The sequence below is a fragment of the Vigna radiata genome, chromosome 8 (assembly GCF_000741045.1).
Source record: "Vigna radiata var. radiata cultivar VC1973A chromosome 8, Vradiata_ver6, whole genome shotgun sequence".
Lineage (NCBI taxonomy): Eukaryota > Viridiplantae > Streptophyta > Magnoliopsida > Fabales > Fabaceae > Vigna > Vigna radiata.
The window spans coordinates 31896818-31912826 of NC_028358.1; the positions used below are offsets into that span (position 1 = coordinate 31896818).

Below are 16009 nucleotides of genomic sequence, written 5' to 3' on the forward strand. Positions count from 1 at the left end.
GTACTTTTTTTATATATTTTTAAATATTTAGTTTGTTAAATCCCATAGTAAATATAATTTCAAACCATCTATAAAAATTTCGAAAAAGATAAAAATATAAATTACAGTTTTTTTAAACAAGTCAGAAGGAGTTAATTTCTAAATAATATAACCAAGGCAAAGGTCAAATCAAAACAAAAGAAAACTATGGATTAAGACAATTTCTTCTTGTACCTTTATGCTTTCAACCTACAATCTTACAAACTATTTTATTTTAAATTTTATAATTTAAATATAAATTTTGGATTTTAAAATATATAATCTTAGATATTATTTTTATATTTTAAAATATAAAATTTAAAATATATATTTTCTACTTTAAAATATATAAATTAAAATATAAGTTTTATTTATATATTTTGAAATATATAATTTAAAATATACAAAATTATATTCTGAATCATACAAATCTGAAATATAAAAATTTATGAGATGTTGGAAGAGATTACCTTAAATTAAACACATGTGAAACGGCCCAATAAATTGGGCCGGATTACAAATAGCACCACCACCCATGTCTGATGGGCATTACGTGGGAGTTTGAATGCTTTCAAGCTTGTGTGTTGAAGACCTAAACAAAAGGCAGTTGCAGGTGTTGTGCAAAACTCAAACCACCGGCATTCAAACTCTGGCCTCCGCCACAGCATCGATTTCTGACGAATTATTACGCTCAAACATCTGACGGTCGCCGGCTCGTTATGGCGGAAACGAAGTTGAAAGAAACTGTTCACGAAGAAGAAGAAAAAGAAGAAGCAGATAACAAAAGTTTCGAAGAACTCGGCGTGGACGCTCGTCTCCTTCGCGCCTTACAAAAGAAAGAGATAGAGAAACCCACTCCAATTCAGGCCGTTGCGATTCCACTCATTCTGGTCACCTTTCTTTCGAGCTTCATCTTTCGCCATTCACCATTCAACTTCACTTGAACCTAAACTTGTTCACTGTCTGTTTCCAGGAAGGTAAGGACGTGGTTGCACGCGCCAAAACAGGTTCCGGAAAGACCTTAGCGTATCTTCTCCCGTTGCTACAGAAACTGTTTATCGTTAGTGGTGATCGGAAGAAGCTAGCGCCCAATGCTTTTGTTCTTGTCCCTACTCGCGAATTGTGTCAACAGGCGTGTTAATTTGTTTCGATTTCTGTCATACTTTTTTTTTCTAAAAAAAAAAACTGTATAACTTAATTTGGTGTTATTTCTTTCTTTCCATTATTTCAGGTGTACGCGGAAGTGTTGTCGCTGGTTGAGTTATGCAGAGTTCAACTGAAAGTTGTGCAGCTGAATAGCAACATGCTTGCTAATGACTTGGTTGGTTATATCTTCTAAAATATTGTTCATTCGTTTAGGAAGGAAGTTAGTTTCTTCATCTGCTACACTGTTTATGTTTATAATTTGTTTTAGAATGTGCTTTGCTGTAATTGTCTCTGAATTGGGTTTGTAGCGGGCAGCATTGGCCGGACCTCCTGATATTTTGATCTCCACTCCTGCTTGCATTGCGAAGTGTTTGTCCGGTGGCATACTTAAGGCGGCATCCATTAACGAATCCCTTGAAACTCTTGTTCTTGATGAGGTGAAACCAGATGCAGCAAATTGTTTGTTTTAAGTTGATTTACATTCACGGAGCATTTGAAACTGTGTTAATGACACACTTGGTATCCAACATATTGTTGGGCTTGCTGGTTTTCATTGATTTCCTGTTTTCACGCTTTGGTTAATGATTTAAGTTATTAACATTTCAAGTAGCTGATGAACGATCTTTGCTTAGTATTTTGTGACGTGATCAATGTTCCAAATAATGTTTTCAGGCCGATCTTCTTCTATCATATGGGTATGAAAATGATATAAAAGCTTTTACACCTCATGTTCCCAGAAGTTGCCAGTGTCTTCTTATGTCTGCAACATCAAGGTGTGCTATTTATGGTGTTTCTTCCACTAATGATATTTTTCATGTTTCCTGTCATTTTCACATCCCTCTCTTTACATGTATGTGTGCGTATATAAGGTGTAATTAGTTCTCACTAACGAGGTTCACTCACTTTTTACCCTATCAATAGTTTTACATAAAATGCTATTTTCATTAGCCTGGTCATTGAATTATATCATTATATTAGTTCACACTAATATGAGTTATACTTACCTTTGCACCAACAATAGCTTTTCATAAATTATTTTAAATTGATTTGGCCATTGGATTATTACGTCCCATTACCTACATTATTTGTGTCAAATTTGTAAAGTTTGCTCAACGATGAGTTCTTTAGATTCATATATTTTAAAATACTTATTACATCAACTTTGGTGTGTATAAATGAGATATGAAATACATTTGGTTTGGATTAATCTAAAATTGTTGCACATATCCATATAATGGGAATACAATTAGCTAGTAAAAGTTTGTTTAATAGTGTGAGTTTAGCTTGCATGAGTGCGAATAGCTTCATTTTTGTTCCCTATGCAAGGATGTGCTTGCTTGCTAGTATCTTCATCATAGGAAACTGAAAACAAACATGTTAATTTTTCTAGTGCATTTGTAGATTATATTGTATGTTAGCTATAGGCTGAATGAAATACTATTCCTGTGAAATTTTAATGGTAAAGTGTTTTCCTGTGTATGCTTATTCACCATTTCCCGACATTAAGGGTTAGTCTTAGATATATTATTTCCATTTGTTTAATATCTCATCTAGTGCATTGATTTGTTTCAAATGTACTGTCTGCAGTGCGGATGTTGACAAACTAAAGAAGTTGATTCTGCACAACCCATTTATTTTGACTTTGCCTGAAGTGGGAAATAATAAGGATGAGATCATTCCTAAAAGTGTTCAGCAGTTTTGGGTAATGTATTTCTACCTGTCTTTTTTATCATTGTGAACTTAATTGCAGTTAAGATAATTCTTCGTTGTATCTTCACAAATATTGCATAATTTCTTTCTATAGAGAAGGTGGGGTTTACCATTTTTCTCTGTTTGGGATCTTTCTTCATTTATATTAGAAGGAAATGAGCCAGTCTAGCAAGGAAAATTATAATTTGGAGTGAGAAGGATTTAACACTTTAAAACTAAAATTGTCGTTTGATTCAGTGTTCCCAAGAACATTTCAAGTTTGTTTTATGAATTTAAATCTCTGTTCTGTTTCTACCTAGAGCATGTTTGAAAGCTATGAACTTGCACAATATATTTTAGATTTTTTTTTCATGTATGGCTGTATCTTTCTGTTTTTTCTATGGAACTGATCAGTTTTTAACTTTTTTCATCAAATATTTGTGTCAGATCTCATGTTCTACCAGTGATAAGTTACTTTACATCCTTGCTGTGTTGAAGTTGGGGTTGGTCCAAAAGAAAGTCCTTATATTTACAAATACCATAGACATGAGTTTCAGATTGAAACTATTCTTGGAAAAGGTATGTGTCTGATATATAACTATAACTATTCATAAACATTCACTTATTAGTGTTCAACTTTAGGTACCTGTTAATTTGTATGACATTTTGTGTGGACTGATGTATTGTCATCACTTCAAGCCCATAGGACTCTTGCCTAAAGTTTTGTGGTAGAAGTAAAACCAACCATTCATGATCCTTCATTTAATAGCTTAAGCTTTTGCTTTTTGTGGATTGTTTCTTGATAGAATGTTCATATTTTTAATGAACTCTATCAAAACTCTGATATAAACCTATCAAAGTATGAGAGATGTCCTGGGAAAACCTGTCAACTCCTGCAACAATATACTTGGCAATACGAGAGAATATGAGGAAAAGGAGAAAGGAAATGTGAGTCAAGGAGTCTTATTAAGAGCTTAGTAAACAGAGTAGTTAGAAAGTATAAAGAAACATTGTATGAGTGAAGTTCAAATATGAATTTATGGTAACAAAATGGAGAAAGAAATATCAGATACAAGATAAATCACCTATAAAGCCAATGCTTCTTCTTTAGAATTCATTCAAAAATATAAATATAACTCACAGCTAGGGTTATCATTTTTCTATGAAACTCATTGTGAATGATTACACTAGTAACTCATTAGGGCCCGCCCAGGTCTTATTTGATATCTAAATAGGGCTGGATTGTCTCTTTCTTGTGGCAAATGGTATACCATAATGTATATACTATGGAAACTAATCGCATAAACTGTGTTATCTCTTCATTAGGACAAAGAATATCAATTGGACAAATCACATTTAGCTCACGGCCTTCATTTCTCAATTTTTAGAGCAAACAATGACCTGTAACCACCCATAATGAAAATGCAATCAAATATACTATGAGAAGTAAATTTACACCAGTCTATCAAGACTATATTCTATCTCAAGTCTTTCATCGTTCAGATCAATACTTGCTTAAATTGTACATGAATTCATCACCACTACTGTTCTGAAATATAAAATCTCATAGTACAAGAGGAAATTAAATGATAGAATTTTTAAAATATGGAAATCAGCATAAAAGATAACAAACACTTTTTATGTAAATCATTAGCTTGGAATACTCATTAAAGTCGTCACCAAGTAGTTTAGCTATTACAAAGGACTAGTTTGGTCTCTATCAATGCATTCAGGAGGAGCTACTGGAGTAATTTCGTGATTCTGAGCGTCAACAAATTAATTTTAAGATTCCAGAAATCTATTCCAAAACCCATAATAATGGGTAATATAGATTTACCAAACCTCCAATTTACAGGCCTGGAGTTTTAAAAGAACCCATATAAAGCCTGGATTTAGCTTTCTACTGCTCAGTACAACAACCGTTACCCATTCATGCCATAAAACAAAATCCCAAAACAAATTCATTGTTGGTTTACCTCAACAATTTCATTCGCGTAAGTTCCTTAGAATTGTATTTCTCCTTTAAAGTTTCAACTCAAAACAACAATTGTTAACCTTTACTTCTCGTGGATGAAAAGGATTTGAGATTAGAATGTAAGAAAATGAAGGGAAAAAAATTTGATGAAAGAAGATGCAATAGCAAAGTTGATTGCTTCCTCACTTTCTCCTCCATGAACACTTGCTACCACTGTTGGATGTGTGTATTTCTCCAATCTGCTTATTCCTGTAAAAATAAGCTCTCTCTTTTTCTTTACTTTTGTTCTAATATATAGTTCCCCAAGTTAAACATGTGAACTTTTGCTATTTTTATTTATGTCAATTCTTATACTGTATCAATTCATTGTATAATCCCCCACTCCCCCTTCAATATATCTTTCCGAAAAGTTTGGATTATGTTTTGAATCAACAATGGGTTTAAAACATCTATACTGGCAATGTGATTATTTTGTTGTCATTATTCCTTACACATTTCCCCTTTTTTGTCCTTGTAGTTTGGGATCAGATCTGCTGTTTTAAATCCTGAGTTGCCTCAGAATTCCCGTCTCCATATTCTGGAGGTAGGCAATGTTATTCAATTCCCTTTTATTTGGCCAATAGCTGCCAAGAGCTTTCTACTTAACCTGGTGCTTCAGAATTCCTGCCAACAAAGCTTGAGGAGTTCATGTTTTCATGAAAAGTTATTTTTATTAACAATTCATTATGATTTATGGATCTTCATTTTCTCACACGATGTTTACAAATCTGTTTTTATCAGGAATTCAATGCGGGCCTATTTGATTATCTAATTGCAACAGATCTTAGTCAGTCAAAGGAAAAGGATGAAGTGTCTAAGGAAAGTAATGTCGTATCACGGAAGTCTAGAAAACGTGCTAAAGTAAAATTAGATTCTGAATTTGGAGTTGTAAGGGGAATTGACTTTAAAAATGTATTCACGGTATGCAAGTTCTCTCTATCTCTCGTCTGATGTTACTTGGTAAATTGCATCTTCTAGTTTACATCCTTGTTTCATGGGGAGGTAGCCCTGTTCACTAAAATCAATTAGTTAATGCTTTCTCTTGTTGATGAAAAGGTTATAAACTTTGAAATGCCTCAAAATGTTGAGGGATATGTTCATCGAATTGGACGAACAGGAAGAGCATACAATTCTGGTACTTCTGTCTCTCTGGTGAGTTCCTGGGACAAAAATCAACTTTTTTTCTTTCTGCCTAAATTCTAAAGTGTATTCTTAGTTGCATTTTTCTCTCTCTTGTCCGATGGGTATTTCATGGAGATCCCAAATGGCACCAATCTGCATATTAGTGTCATTTAGATATTGGTTTTTACATCTCAGGTTTCTCCCGATGAAATGGCTACTTTAGAAGAAATAAGATCTTTCGTTGGAGATGACGAAAACAAAGGCACAAGTTCTATTGCCGAGTTTCCCCTTCTCACCAAGAATGCAGTTGAATCTCTACGGTATAGAGCTGAGGTGATTTATTATTTCCTTTACCCTTGTCTAGCGGAAAGAAAGAGGCGCATGTGTGCCTATACTTCCATCCTGTTGTTTTATTTTGTTGAGTTAAATTTTTATAGTTTATATTACTTTTAGTTTTATATTATTAATATGCATGCATTGGTGAGTGATTTGCTTGTGTTGTGGGTAACGGCTAAAATGAATATCCATAGATGCGTGAGGGAGTGATTTGTTTGGGTAGCAGTTGAAATATTTTGAATAGAAGTTTATCCCAGCTGTTTTATAGATTATTGAAAGTTAATAAATTTAGTTTGATTGGAGACGATTTTTTGTAGTGAGAGCTTTCATCTGCCTAAAGGGTAATTTGTGTAGACAAAACTGGGTATTTGTCATTATTCATTGTTGAAGATGAAAAGCTAAAGAAGGATTCTATTGATCCATCAAACCTAAGAGTTTTTTTTTTTTTTTTTTCTTGACTAGTATACTTTGCCTTCTGTATTTGGTTTTGAACTTGAAATTCCGCTTGATAAAAAAACTATCTTATGTGCGTCAATATTTTAAAAGCTTTTGACCACCCAAACGTCAAGCATTTGTTTTGCGATTATCTTGTCATTCATGTCGCAGTTAAACTTGAGTGTATGGACCTGCATGTTGCTTATACTCTCGTATGTTTTTCTTTTAAATGGATAGCGTATAGAATATATCTTGCTTTGCGCCTTCTCTTTTTACCTGAATTTTAAGTGGATATGCTATGCATTAGTATATCTGATCTAACCAGCTGCTTTTGCAACTAATGGGATGTTGGCTTTCTCTTGCAGGACGTTGCCAAGAGTGTAACCAGAATTGCAGTCCGAGAATCACGAGCCCAGGATTTGAGGAATGAAATTTTGAACTCTGAAAAGTGAGTACTGGGTATATCATTTGGTGTGTTATTGAAAACTTTAACTATGATCTTAAGTTTATTCACGTTCTAATTTATTGCTGCATACCTGTGTTTTTTTGAAGGTTGAAAGCCCATTTTGAGACTAATCCAAGAGACCTAGGTAATGTAATTGGTTGATATTAAGGTTAAATATGTCATTGACACATTTATTATGGATAAGGCTTTCTTGCTGTTAATATTGAAGTTGAATTTAAAATATCGAAATCATATTTGAGCAGATCTACTGAAGCACGACAAAGTTTTGAGCAAGAATGCTCCACCTCCGCACCTGCGTGATGTGCCTGACTACCTATTAGACAAACAAACGAAAGAGGCAAGGGAAATGGTCAAACTGGCGAGGGATGCAATGGGAAATAATAATCGCCGCAAAGGATCAAAGAGAAAATTAAGAAAAGATGGAGACCCTCTGAAGGCTATCTCCGCTTTGGTATGATCAACCTTTTATCATCAATTTGACCTCACTTTTATGCCATTTCTGAATCTTTAACTATGAAGACTAAGAAAAAAAGATGGACAAAACACTTGTAAATGCATACACAATATGAATACAATGTTGCACTGATCAGAAGATAATACTGAATAGTGTCTTGTTGCTTTCTTTTAGATTATTCTGTATTCTGACTTTTATACATTTTTGTCAGGCATCAAAAAGACCGCGCAAAGTTAGGAAGACTGGTGGAAGCGATGGCAACAATAGCAGTGATAGACATAAACGCAAAAGCAACAAGGGTTTATGATTGATTTACCCTTTTCCACAAAGCCTTATAACAGGTTCAATTTTGTTGTAATTTAGTTCCAAATATCCTAAATCAAAAATAGTACAAGTATTAGAATTGTTATTCCCTTTAGACCGTGTAGGATCTAAAGCTAGTAATTCTTGTTACAAAATCAAGTTTTGCTTATTGAAACCATAATATCGCATTCATTCGTATCTCTTCTCTTGCATGTGGCAGTGCTAGTTCATACGGTACCCTACAATGTCTTTCCTTTCCATTCCCAGAACGTCACTGGAGTTACTTGTGGCCAATTCAGTTTTAATTTTAACACGTCAAAATGTGTTTTAATTTTTTTTTTCTAAAATTATTATTTTTAAAATGACCGTAGGTAGTGAGTATATCTAGCTTTTTGTGGAAGTCCGAATTGTATTTTATTCATTGACCACATCTTTGAAAACATGACGTGAACTAAGAGCGAATATATCTAATTTACATTGTTATATGAGATCATTTTTTTAATGACTTCTAATTTCATTAATAATTTAAATATGTTATAAAACTTTTACAATTAAGTTTTTTTAATAAAGTTTTTTTACGATCGTGTTTCAAAAGTAAAAAAGAATTATTTTATATAATGATTTGTTATTACATGATAATGTATGTCTTTTATTTAATTAGTCCATGGGTAGACTTTTACTCTTTAAAATATTCTGAAAATGTTATACAAGGAGTATCTATTTTTTTTATCAAGTTACTATGAGTATGATTGTACTTCGGGGTATGAGTGTTTAGAATATCATTTTAGCGTGTTAGGAGTTAATTTTAGTGAGATTAAAAACTGTTAAAAACACTCGTTTTTAGAAATAGTAAGATTGATTCATACCATCATTAGTTAGATGTTCATTTAAGTGACATACTCTATGAATGTGATATTTTTATTTTTGTAATTGAATGTAAATTATCCTTTTATATTATCTACAACAAGGATAAGTTGTGTAGTACAAAACCCTTTATTATAATGAATAAGGTTTAGAAACCATATGGATGGGAAAAATTTATAATATTTTGTTTTGTTTTTTACTTTTAGTCTTAGACAAATTTTTCTAGTTTTGATTATTATATTTATTTTGGTAAGATTATATCTTAAATTCTAAATTCTAAACTTCATATGAAAACCTAACTTTTATACTAACATGTGAAAATTATTTCATTTAGCATAAATCTTCAACTGTAAATATAATCAATTATAATGAAAAATTATATTTTAATAATACTCTATAAAAATTGAAGTCTAATTCAATGGTTTATAATGTAATCATAATTTTATTAAGATAATTTAAGAATAACTTATATATATATATATATATATATATATATAATATATATATATATATATATATATATATATATATATATATATATATATATATATATAAATTGTTTTTTTTGTAATTTATCAATTTATTTATAAAAACACAATTCAATAAAAAAAACTTAAATATAGTTAAAAAAGAGAGTATTATAATTATACATAAGATAATATTTTTTTAATATTATGCATAAGAAGATTTTTTTTAGTTAAAATATTATACATAAAATCTGGATGTTGGAGAAATAATCCTTCTCACTATCAAATTGGACTGGAAATAATAAAAGTTCCGCGGGTATTTATACACGATGATTGAGGATTGAGGATTGTGAGTTTTGGGTAAGAAATATTTTAATATTTTCTTATAAACGGATCGGGTTTGAGTATTATAGTATTATACTTAGAGCTGTCAAAACGGGTAACCCGGCTTGACCCGGTCCGACCCACCACGGGTTGGTCACTTAGTGAGCCAACCCAACCCGACTCATTTATTAGCGAGTCAGAAAAACTTGAACCCGGCTCGACCCACCACGGGTTGGTGGGTAAACGAGTTGGCTCACTAGCCTATTTAATTACATTTTTTTTAAATAAAAAAATACAAACTTTCTGTAATTTAAATTTAAACAATTTCCACTCCCAAAAAATTATGTTAAAGATAATTCAAAATAAAAAGTACAATATAATCCAAATGTCATTAAAAAAAAACACAAAAACCATACAAATAAGTTTTTTATATTCATCATTTTTTGTCCTTGTTGTAACCCTTGACCCTTGTTCTTGTTGTCTCCAAATTCACTAATAAATATTTTTCTAATATCAGAACAATTACGGCAATCAATAAAAAAATATTAGTATAAAAAAAGAGAACCAGTACTCAACAACATCAACAAAAAATTAATAGTTTAATCTGAAACATAATTTCCAAATTCAAAGATATCAAAAAGAGCTTGTTCAAATAATGTATACTCAAATTGTTTAAATAAAATGAACAAAATCTAATACAAGCATGTCACAATATGAAAAAATCATTCCATGTCTTCAAATCCCCCATAACAAAAAACAAATTCGCAAACCCCTATTTTAGTCATTATAGGATTTTTGAAAAAATAAAGAAAGAGAAGTGAGAAAACAAAAATATGGAGAAAAGAGAAGAAAAAAGGAAGGGTATTTTACCTACTCCTTGAAGAATTTCAGTGAAGTGTGAGGGTGAGAGCACCGTCAAATAAAAACAAGTAGTGATTTGTGAAAGCAGAGGTTACTTTTTTGGTATATAAAGGGAGTGAAGAAAGTATTTTAGTCTTTAAGGTTTCATAAGTAAAATAATAAATTAAAAAAATAAAATTAGATAGGTGGGTTGGTGGGCCAACCCGGCTCACCACGGGTTCAACCCGCATGAGCCGGGTTAAAATCTAACCCGCATATAAGTGGATTGTATTTTTCAAACCCAACCCGGCCCGAACCCGTGACGGGCCGGGTTGGCTCGCGGGTTGTGACCCATTTTGACGGCTCTAATTATACTATTTGTATTCGTAGATATTCGTTATCCATAAAAAAATAAAAGTTTAATTTATATTTTATTAAGTTAAGTTTAATTAAAATTAAAATTAACTTATATTTTAGATTTAATATCTATTGTGATCCTTTGGTTTGGTCAAAGTGTTCAAAATGGTCTTAAGTTCACAATTGTCCTATATTTTATACAAACGATTCAAGTTGAGTCCTTTTTGTTTACTGTATTAAAAACGATGTAATTGCTCCTATCAAGTTATTGATTGTGTGACACACTGAGGTCAACAACTAACGTGTATATTTTAAAAATAAAAATTAAATCATAATACAATTGCAGATAATGTCAAAACGTGAAATTAGAAAACAAAAGTCCAATTTGAAAACCTTAACCCCTGAATCGCATTAACAATATGCAAAGGAAAAACAAGAGACAAGAAATTCGTAAATCAAAACCCTTAATTCCAAACGAAAACATTAAAATTCCTAAATCATAAGATCACGAAGAACTCCAACCATTGTGCCACCAACTTGCAGAGAAAACAAAACAGAAACACAATCCAAGGAAGAAAAGAAGAAAGGTTCCATGCGATGCCTACCCAAAAACAGAGAAGAGGAAGGAGAAGGGTGTCTCCTTACGCGATGAGGAATTCACGGAGCTGTTCGAAGGAAAAGGAAATCTCGAAAATAGATGTTAAGAGTTTCTAAAACTGGTGATTAGAGTAAAGGGTAATTGACTTCAACGTGCAACACAATCAATAACTAGAAAAGCCTCATTAACTTTTGGCTAGGGGCAATTACACCATTACAGATTAGCAAAAATGATCAACTTCAACAGCTTTTACAAAATATGAGACATCTGAAAAAAAGTTAGGATCACTTTGAACATTTTGACTAAACCAAGGGATTAAAATAGTTATTAAACCTATATTTTATAAAGTTAAATTTAATTAAAATTAAAATTTAATTTAATTTAATTTAATTTACATTATATTATATTATATATATATATATATATATATATACATATATATATTCTTTTAATTTAATTGAAATTTTATTTTAATAACTTATAATTTTTTTATAAATTATATAAATTTTATTTTCCAAACCTTTCACGTATTCTCTAAAAGAAAACAATGGAATCCTTAAGTTTGCACATACAATAATCTTAATTTAATTCACACAAAAAAATCACCTATAAATCAAATCGAAACTAAAAGCAAATATATTTTCTTTTACTCCTATTTTCTTTACATCACGAAGAACTAAACTTTAAATAAAATTATCATTTGTTAGAAATATCCTTTATTGAGAACATACATATATATATATATATATATATATATATATATATATATATATATATATATATATATATATATAACATAAATTCAAATCATATAAAAAAATTTACATCACTTTTAATCTAAAACTTTAAAAAATTAAATTTATATAAACTTTTTATACATTTAACTTTATAATTCTTTCATATGATATATTTTTTTTCAAGTATATATATTATATGATTATCTTTATTTATATTGCTATTATGATATTGTTATATTATGCTAATATTACATTTACACTTAGGTTATTTCTACTATACTATATTAGAAAACTTTAAAAAATTCATGGACACACTTCAAAATCCTAACTTAAACCAATAAATCACCCTTAAATTTAATTCAAATTTAAAACCACTCATTCTCACTAAAATTAAATTCTAACATATCCATGCACTTACTAGAAGGAGAAAAACTTACTAAAGACAACACTTAAGACTAATATTCTAAACGCAGACTTATCTAACATGTTGTCGTAAATCAACTAAAGTTTGAACTTGTTTTAGGTGAGAAGAAAGAAAATTAATGAAAAACATAAAATAAATGAAAGAAGAATAATGGAGAACTTGTGAACGTTATAATGGAAATGAGGGTTCTTTTCATATTATTCATTCACACTTGTATTCTTCAAGTCGTTTAAATTTTTATTTCTCTTTTGCATCACATGCAACTGTGTTATCATGATCTCATTCTCTGGCCAGCATGTAATTACACAATTTTTTTTTTTATGAAATAAATGTGTCTCAAAATCTTTGAGAATAAGAGTGAAAGCAATGGATTATGTTTGTTTAAAAAGTGTGATTTTGAAGGGTTAAAATTATAGAAATTAAAAATAAATAAGCTATATATTTGAATTGTTTTTATAGTTTTTTTTTCATAAATATTTTTCTAATAGTTCTAAATTTTTAAGATTTGTAGTGTTATATAATTACAAATCACTACTGCAAAAACGCTATTTAACGTCGGTTATTTTGAGCTTTTAACGTCTATTAAACAACTGACGTCATTTTCGGTGACGTCAATGGGACGTTGGACATGAATATAACCGACGTCTATAATGACATCGGTTTGAGAAATAACCGACGTCGAAGAGGCACTAAAGACTTCGAAAATGACACTGACTGATGTCTAAAAGGTATTATAGACGTCGGTATATACATTAACCGACGTCTAATACAGTGGTTGTGTTTTAGTGTAGTTTTGTTCCCGTCTTTGGATAGCCTAGTAGCACAATCTCCTTTTGCTAGTTTCTCCCAAAAAAAAGCTTGCGTCTTTTGAATTTCTTATGGCATTTCAACCCAAAACCAAACCTGGGTTGTTGCTTAGTTCCATTTTCATCCGCAAGAGGGAAAAATCACGGTGAAATGATAATTAGGCAACGACCCAGTGTCGTTTTTGGGTTGAAATGACCAAAAGAAATTCACAAGACGTCGCTTTTTCTAGGAGGCAGCTAGCAAATGGAGAATGTGTTACTACGTTATCCCAAGAAAGGAACAAAACTGCACTAAAACACAACACAAAGAAAGCAAATTTTAATCAGTTGAACCAGAAGATAATCGATGAAAGACTAAACTAAACAAAGTTTAAACGGTTAGCATAAAAAAAAACCACGTACCTGGGATGCAATGCCGCAAGAGAGAAAAAGGAGAGGAGGAAGACGATAAAGATATTAGAAACAACAATGGAATGCCGCAAGAAAGAAAAAGAAGAGGTGCCACACGATAAAAAGGAGAAGAGGAAGACGATATAAGAAACTGAATTCTGCGAAGAGTTTGCGGTTTATTTAAAATGAAATTGGACGTCGGTTACTCTAGAAACCGACGTCTATAGTCACATAGACATCAGTTATCCCACTAATAAGACGTCCAAGTTAACATTTAATCTGACTTTTTGAATACCCATTAGACGTCGGCTTCGAGGGGAGCCGACGTCTAGGAAGCTGAACGGATTGACGTTTGATTTCCTGTCAAGGATGTTCGCGACAGTTGTGATGGGGCGCCGACGTCTATAGTAACGTAGACGTCGGTGCCCATCTAGCCAACGTCTAAGGCCCTCGAGTTTGGTGAACATAATTAATTACAAGCACATAGATGTCGCTTCCCCTCAGCACCGACGTCTAAATTGAAGAATTTTTTGTCTTCCCGCCTTCTAGACAGGCCTTAGACGTCGTCTTTTGACTACGTGACGTCTAAGCGTTTGGGAATTAGGTGAAGAACATTAATTGTAGCCCAGTAGACGTCAGTCCCCGTTAACACCAACATCACTGGACTGTCTTCTCACCTACCTCAGACCATTAGATGTCGGTTTGTGGCAGTGGGGACGTCTACACTATCATAGATGTCGTCTTACCTCAAAACTGACGTCTAGTTTACCAAACTATTTACGATAATGTCACCGTCCACTCATATACGTCGGGTTACCCACAAACCGACGTCTTCTGAATGACATTAAACAACATTTTTGCACTAATGAATAATGTTTGTGAACTGAAAATATTTAATTATATGACTATTCATTAAATTTAAGTTGAAGAATTACAAATTATATTTAATGGGGTAGACTAAGAAAGTACTTTAGGAATTAATCAGTCCAAATATTTATAAGAAAGTGAGATCGTTAAAACAGTTGAGACCAAATTTGAATTTTATAAAACAATTACGAACTAAAACATGATTTATAAAAAACAAAAATGACACATAATTGCAACATCATATTATTATTTCACGTAACAAGCCGAAAAACATTTATGATTTGTATTTTGAAAATAATGTTTTTTTATTCATCGTTAAAAAGTGTCTTTTATGATTTTAAATTTAAAGAAAAAAATATTTATTCATGGTTTTGTTTTAAAAAGAGTTTAATAAAATTGTATTGCCAACCTTATATAATTGTATTCGACAGATCAACATTTAATTTTTTTTGTTGAAAATATGTCTATATTTACTAAGAATAATTACATTTGTTTTTACTAATTTTTTTAAAAGACACTACTTTTCTATAGTTTTAAAAAACACTTAGGTCGTACTTCCATTTCCTTTTAAATTTTACAAAAGAAAAATACAATGAGGAAAGTTAATTCTTTTTTAGTTTTAAGTAAATTTGTGCTTGCGTGTTTTGATCCATGAGGTTGTTTAAATTGTTGTGGTATTTGATTTTGAGTTATGATAGTGAGATTAGAGTGAAACTCTGCTTATTTTCGTGCGAGCAAGAGAAAATCTTACTTAGGAGTCTAAAATTTCACTTGGTTCTCCGTCAAGTTTTCTTAGGAGACAACTACTCGTCCAAGTGATAAAATGTGTTATCCAAGTGAGAGGCTTCTCACTAATGTGAGAATGTCATTATAACTTTTTTTGTCTTTATATGGCGCCCAAGCGACAAATTTTTCGTTCAGTGTGATGATGGGCTATTGATGGATAATAACATATATTTGGTGAGGTTTAAATGTTGAGAATACAAATAATACATGCGGGTATGAGAACCTTATGGAATTTTGTTATGGTAATTGTAATTTCAAATAGGAATGTTATATATGGTATCAATTAATGTATGAAGTGAAAATGTTGGTGAAAATTGTTGTAAATTATGTTTTAAGGAAGTGTGATGACTTTAAGAGAGTGTAAATGGATCGATAGAACAATTGTCACTTTGACGTGAGGAGAGGATGTTTCAAGAGCTAGTGGTGATAATGTAAGGGTAGGAAAATTCTTTTAAAACCATTGGGCCTTATAATTGGAGCAGCCAGACCCATGAGCTAAGGGTGCCTTAGCCTTAGAGGGAGGCTTTTTCAGAAGTTAGACTTCATTTGTTAAGTTTTTCCTTCTC

The 16009-nt window shown here is 31.5% G+C and overlaps 1 protein-coding gene across 2 annotated transcripts; it reads left to right on the plus strand.

Annotated features, from left to right (window-relative positions):
• The first annotated feature begins 559 nt into the window (after positions 1-559).
• On the plus strand, positions 560-8438 carry LOC106770824 (DEAD-box ATP-dependent RNA helicase 16). Of its 2 annotated transcripts, XM_022785172.1 has the most exons (16): positions 560-908; positions 992-1150; positions 1250-1339; positions 1473-1601; positions 1837-1937; positions 2752-2866; positions 3301-3432; positions 5346-5411; positions 5609-5788; positions 5924-6019; positions 6185-6322; positions 7126-7208; positions 7313-7350; positions 7469-7677; positions 7892-8021; positions 8204-8438. In XM_022785172.1, the coding sequence occupies exons 1-15, from the start codon at positions 738-740 to the stop codon at positions 7985-7987; spliced, it is 1803 nt and encodes a 600-aa protein (XP_022640893.1). In that variant the 5' UTR covers positions 560-737; the 3' UTR covers positions 7988-8021; positions 8204-8438. The 2 variants fall into 2 exon arrangements, with proteins under 2 accessions (XP_022640893.1, XP_014512125.1); XM_014656639.2 differs by lacking the exon at positions 8204-8438 and having other exon boundaries at positions 7892-8164.
• Positions 8439-16009: the final 7571 nt, after the last annotated feature.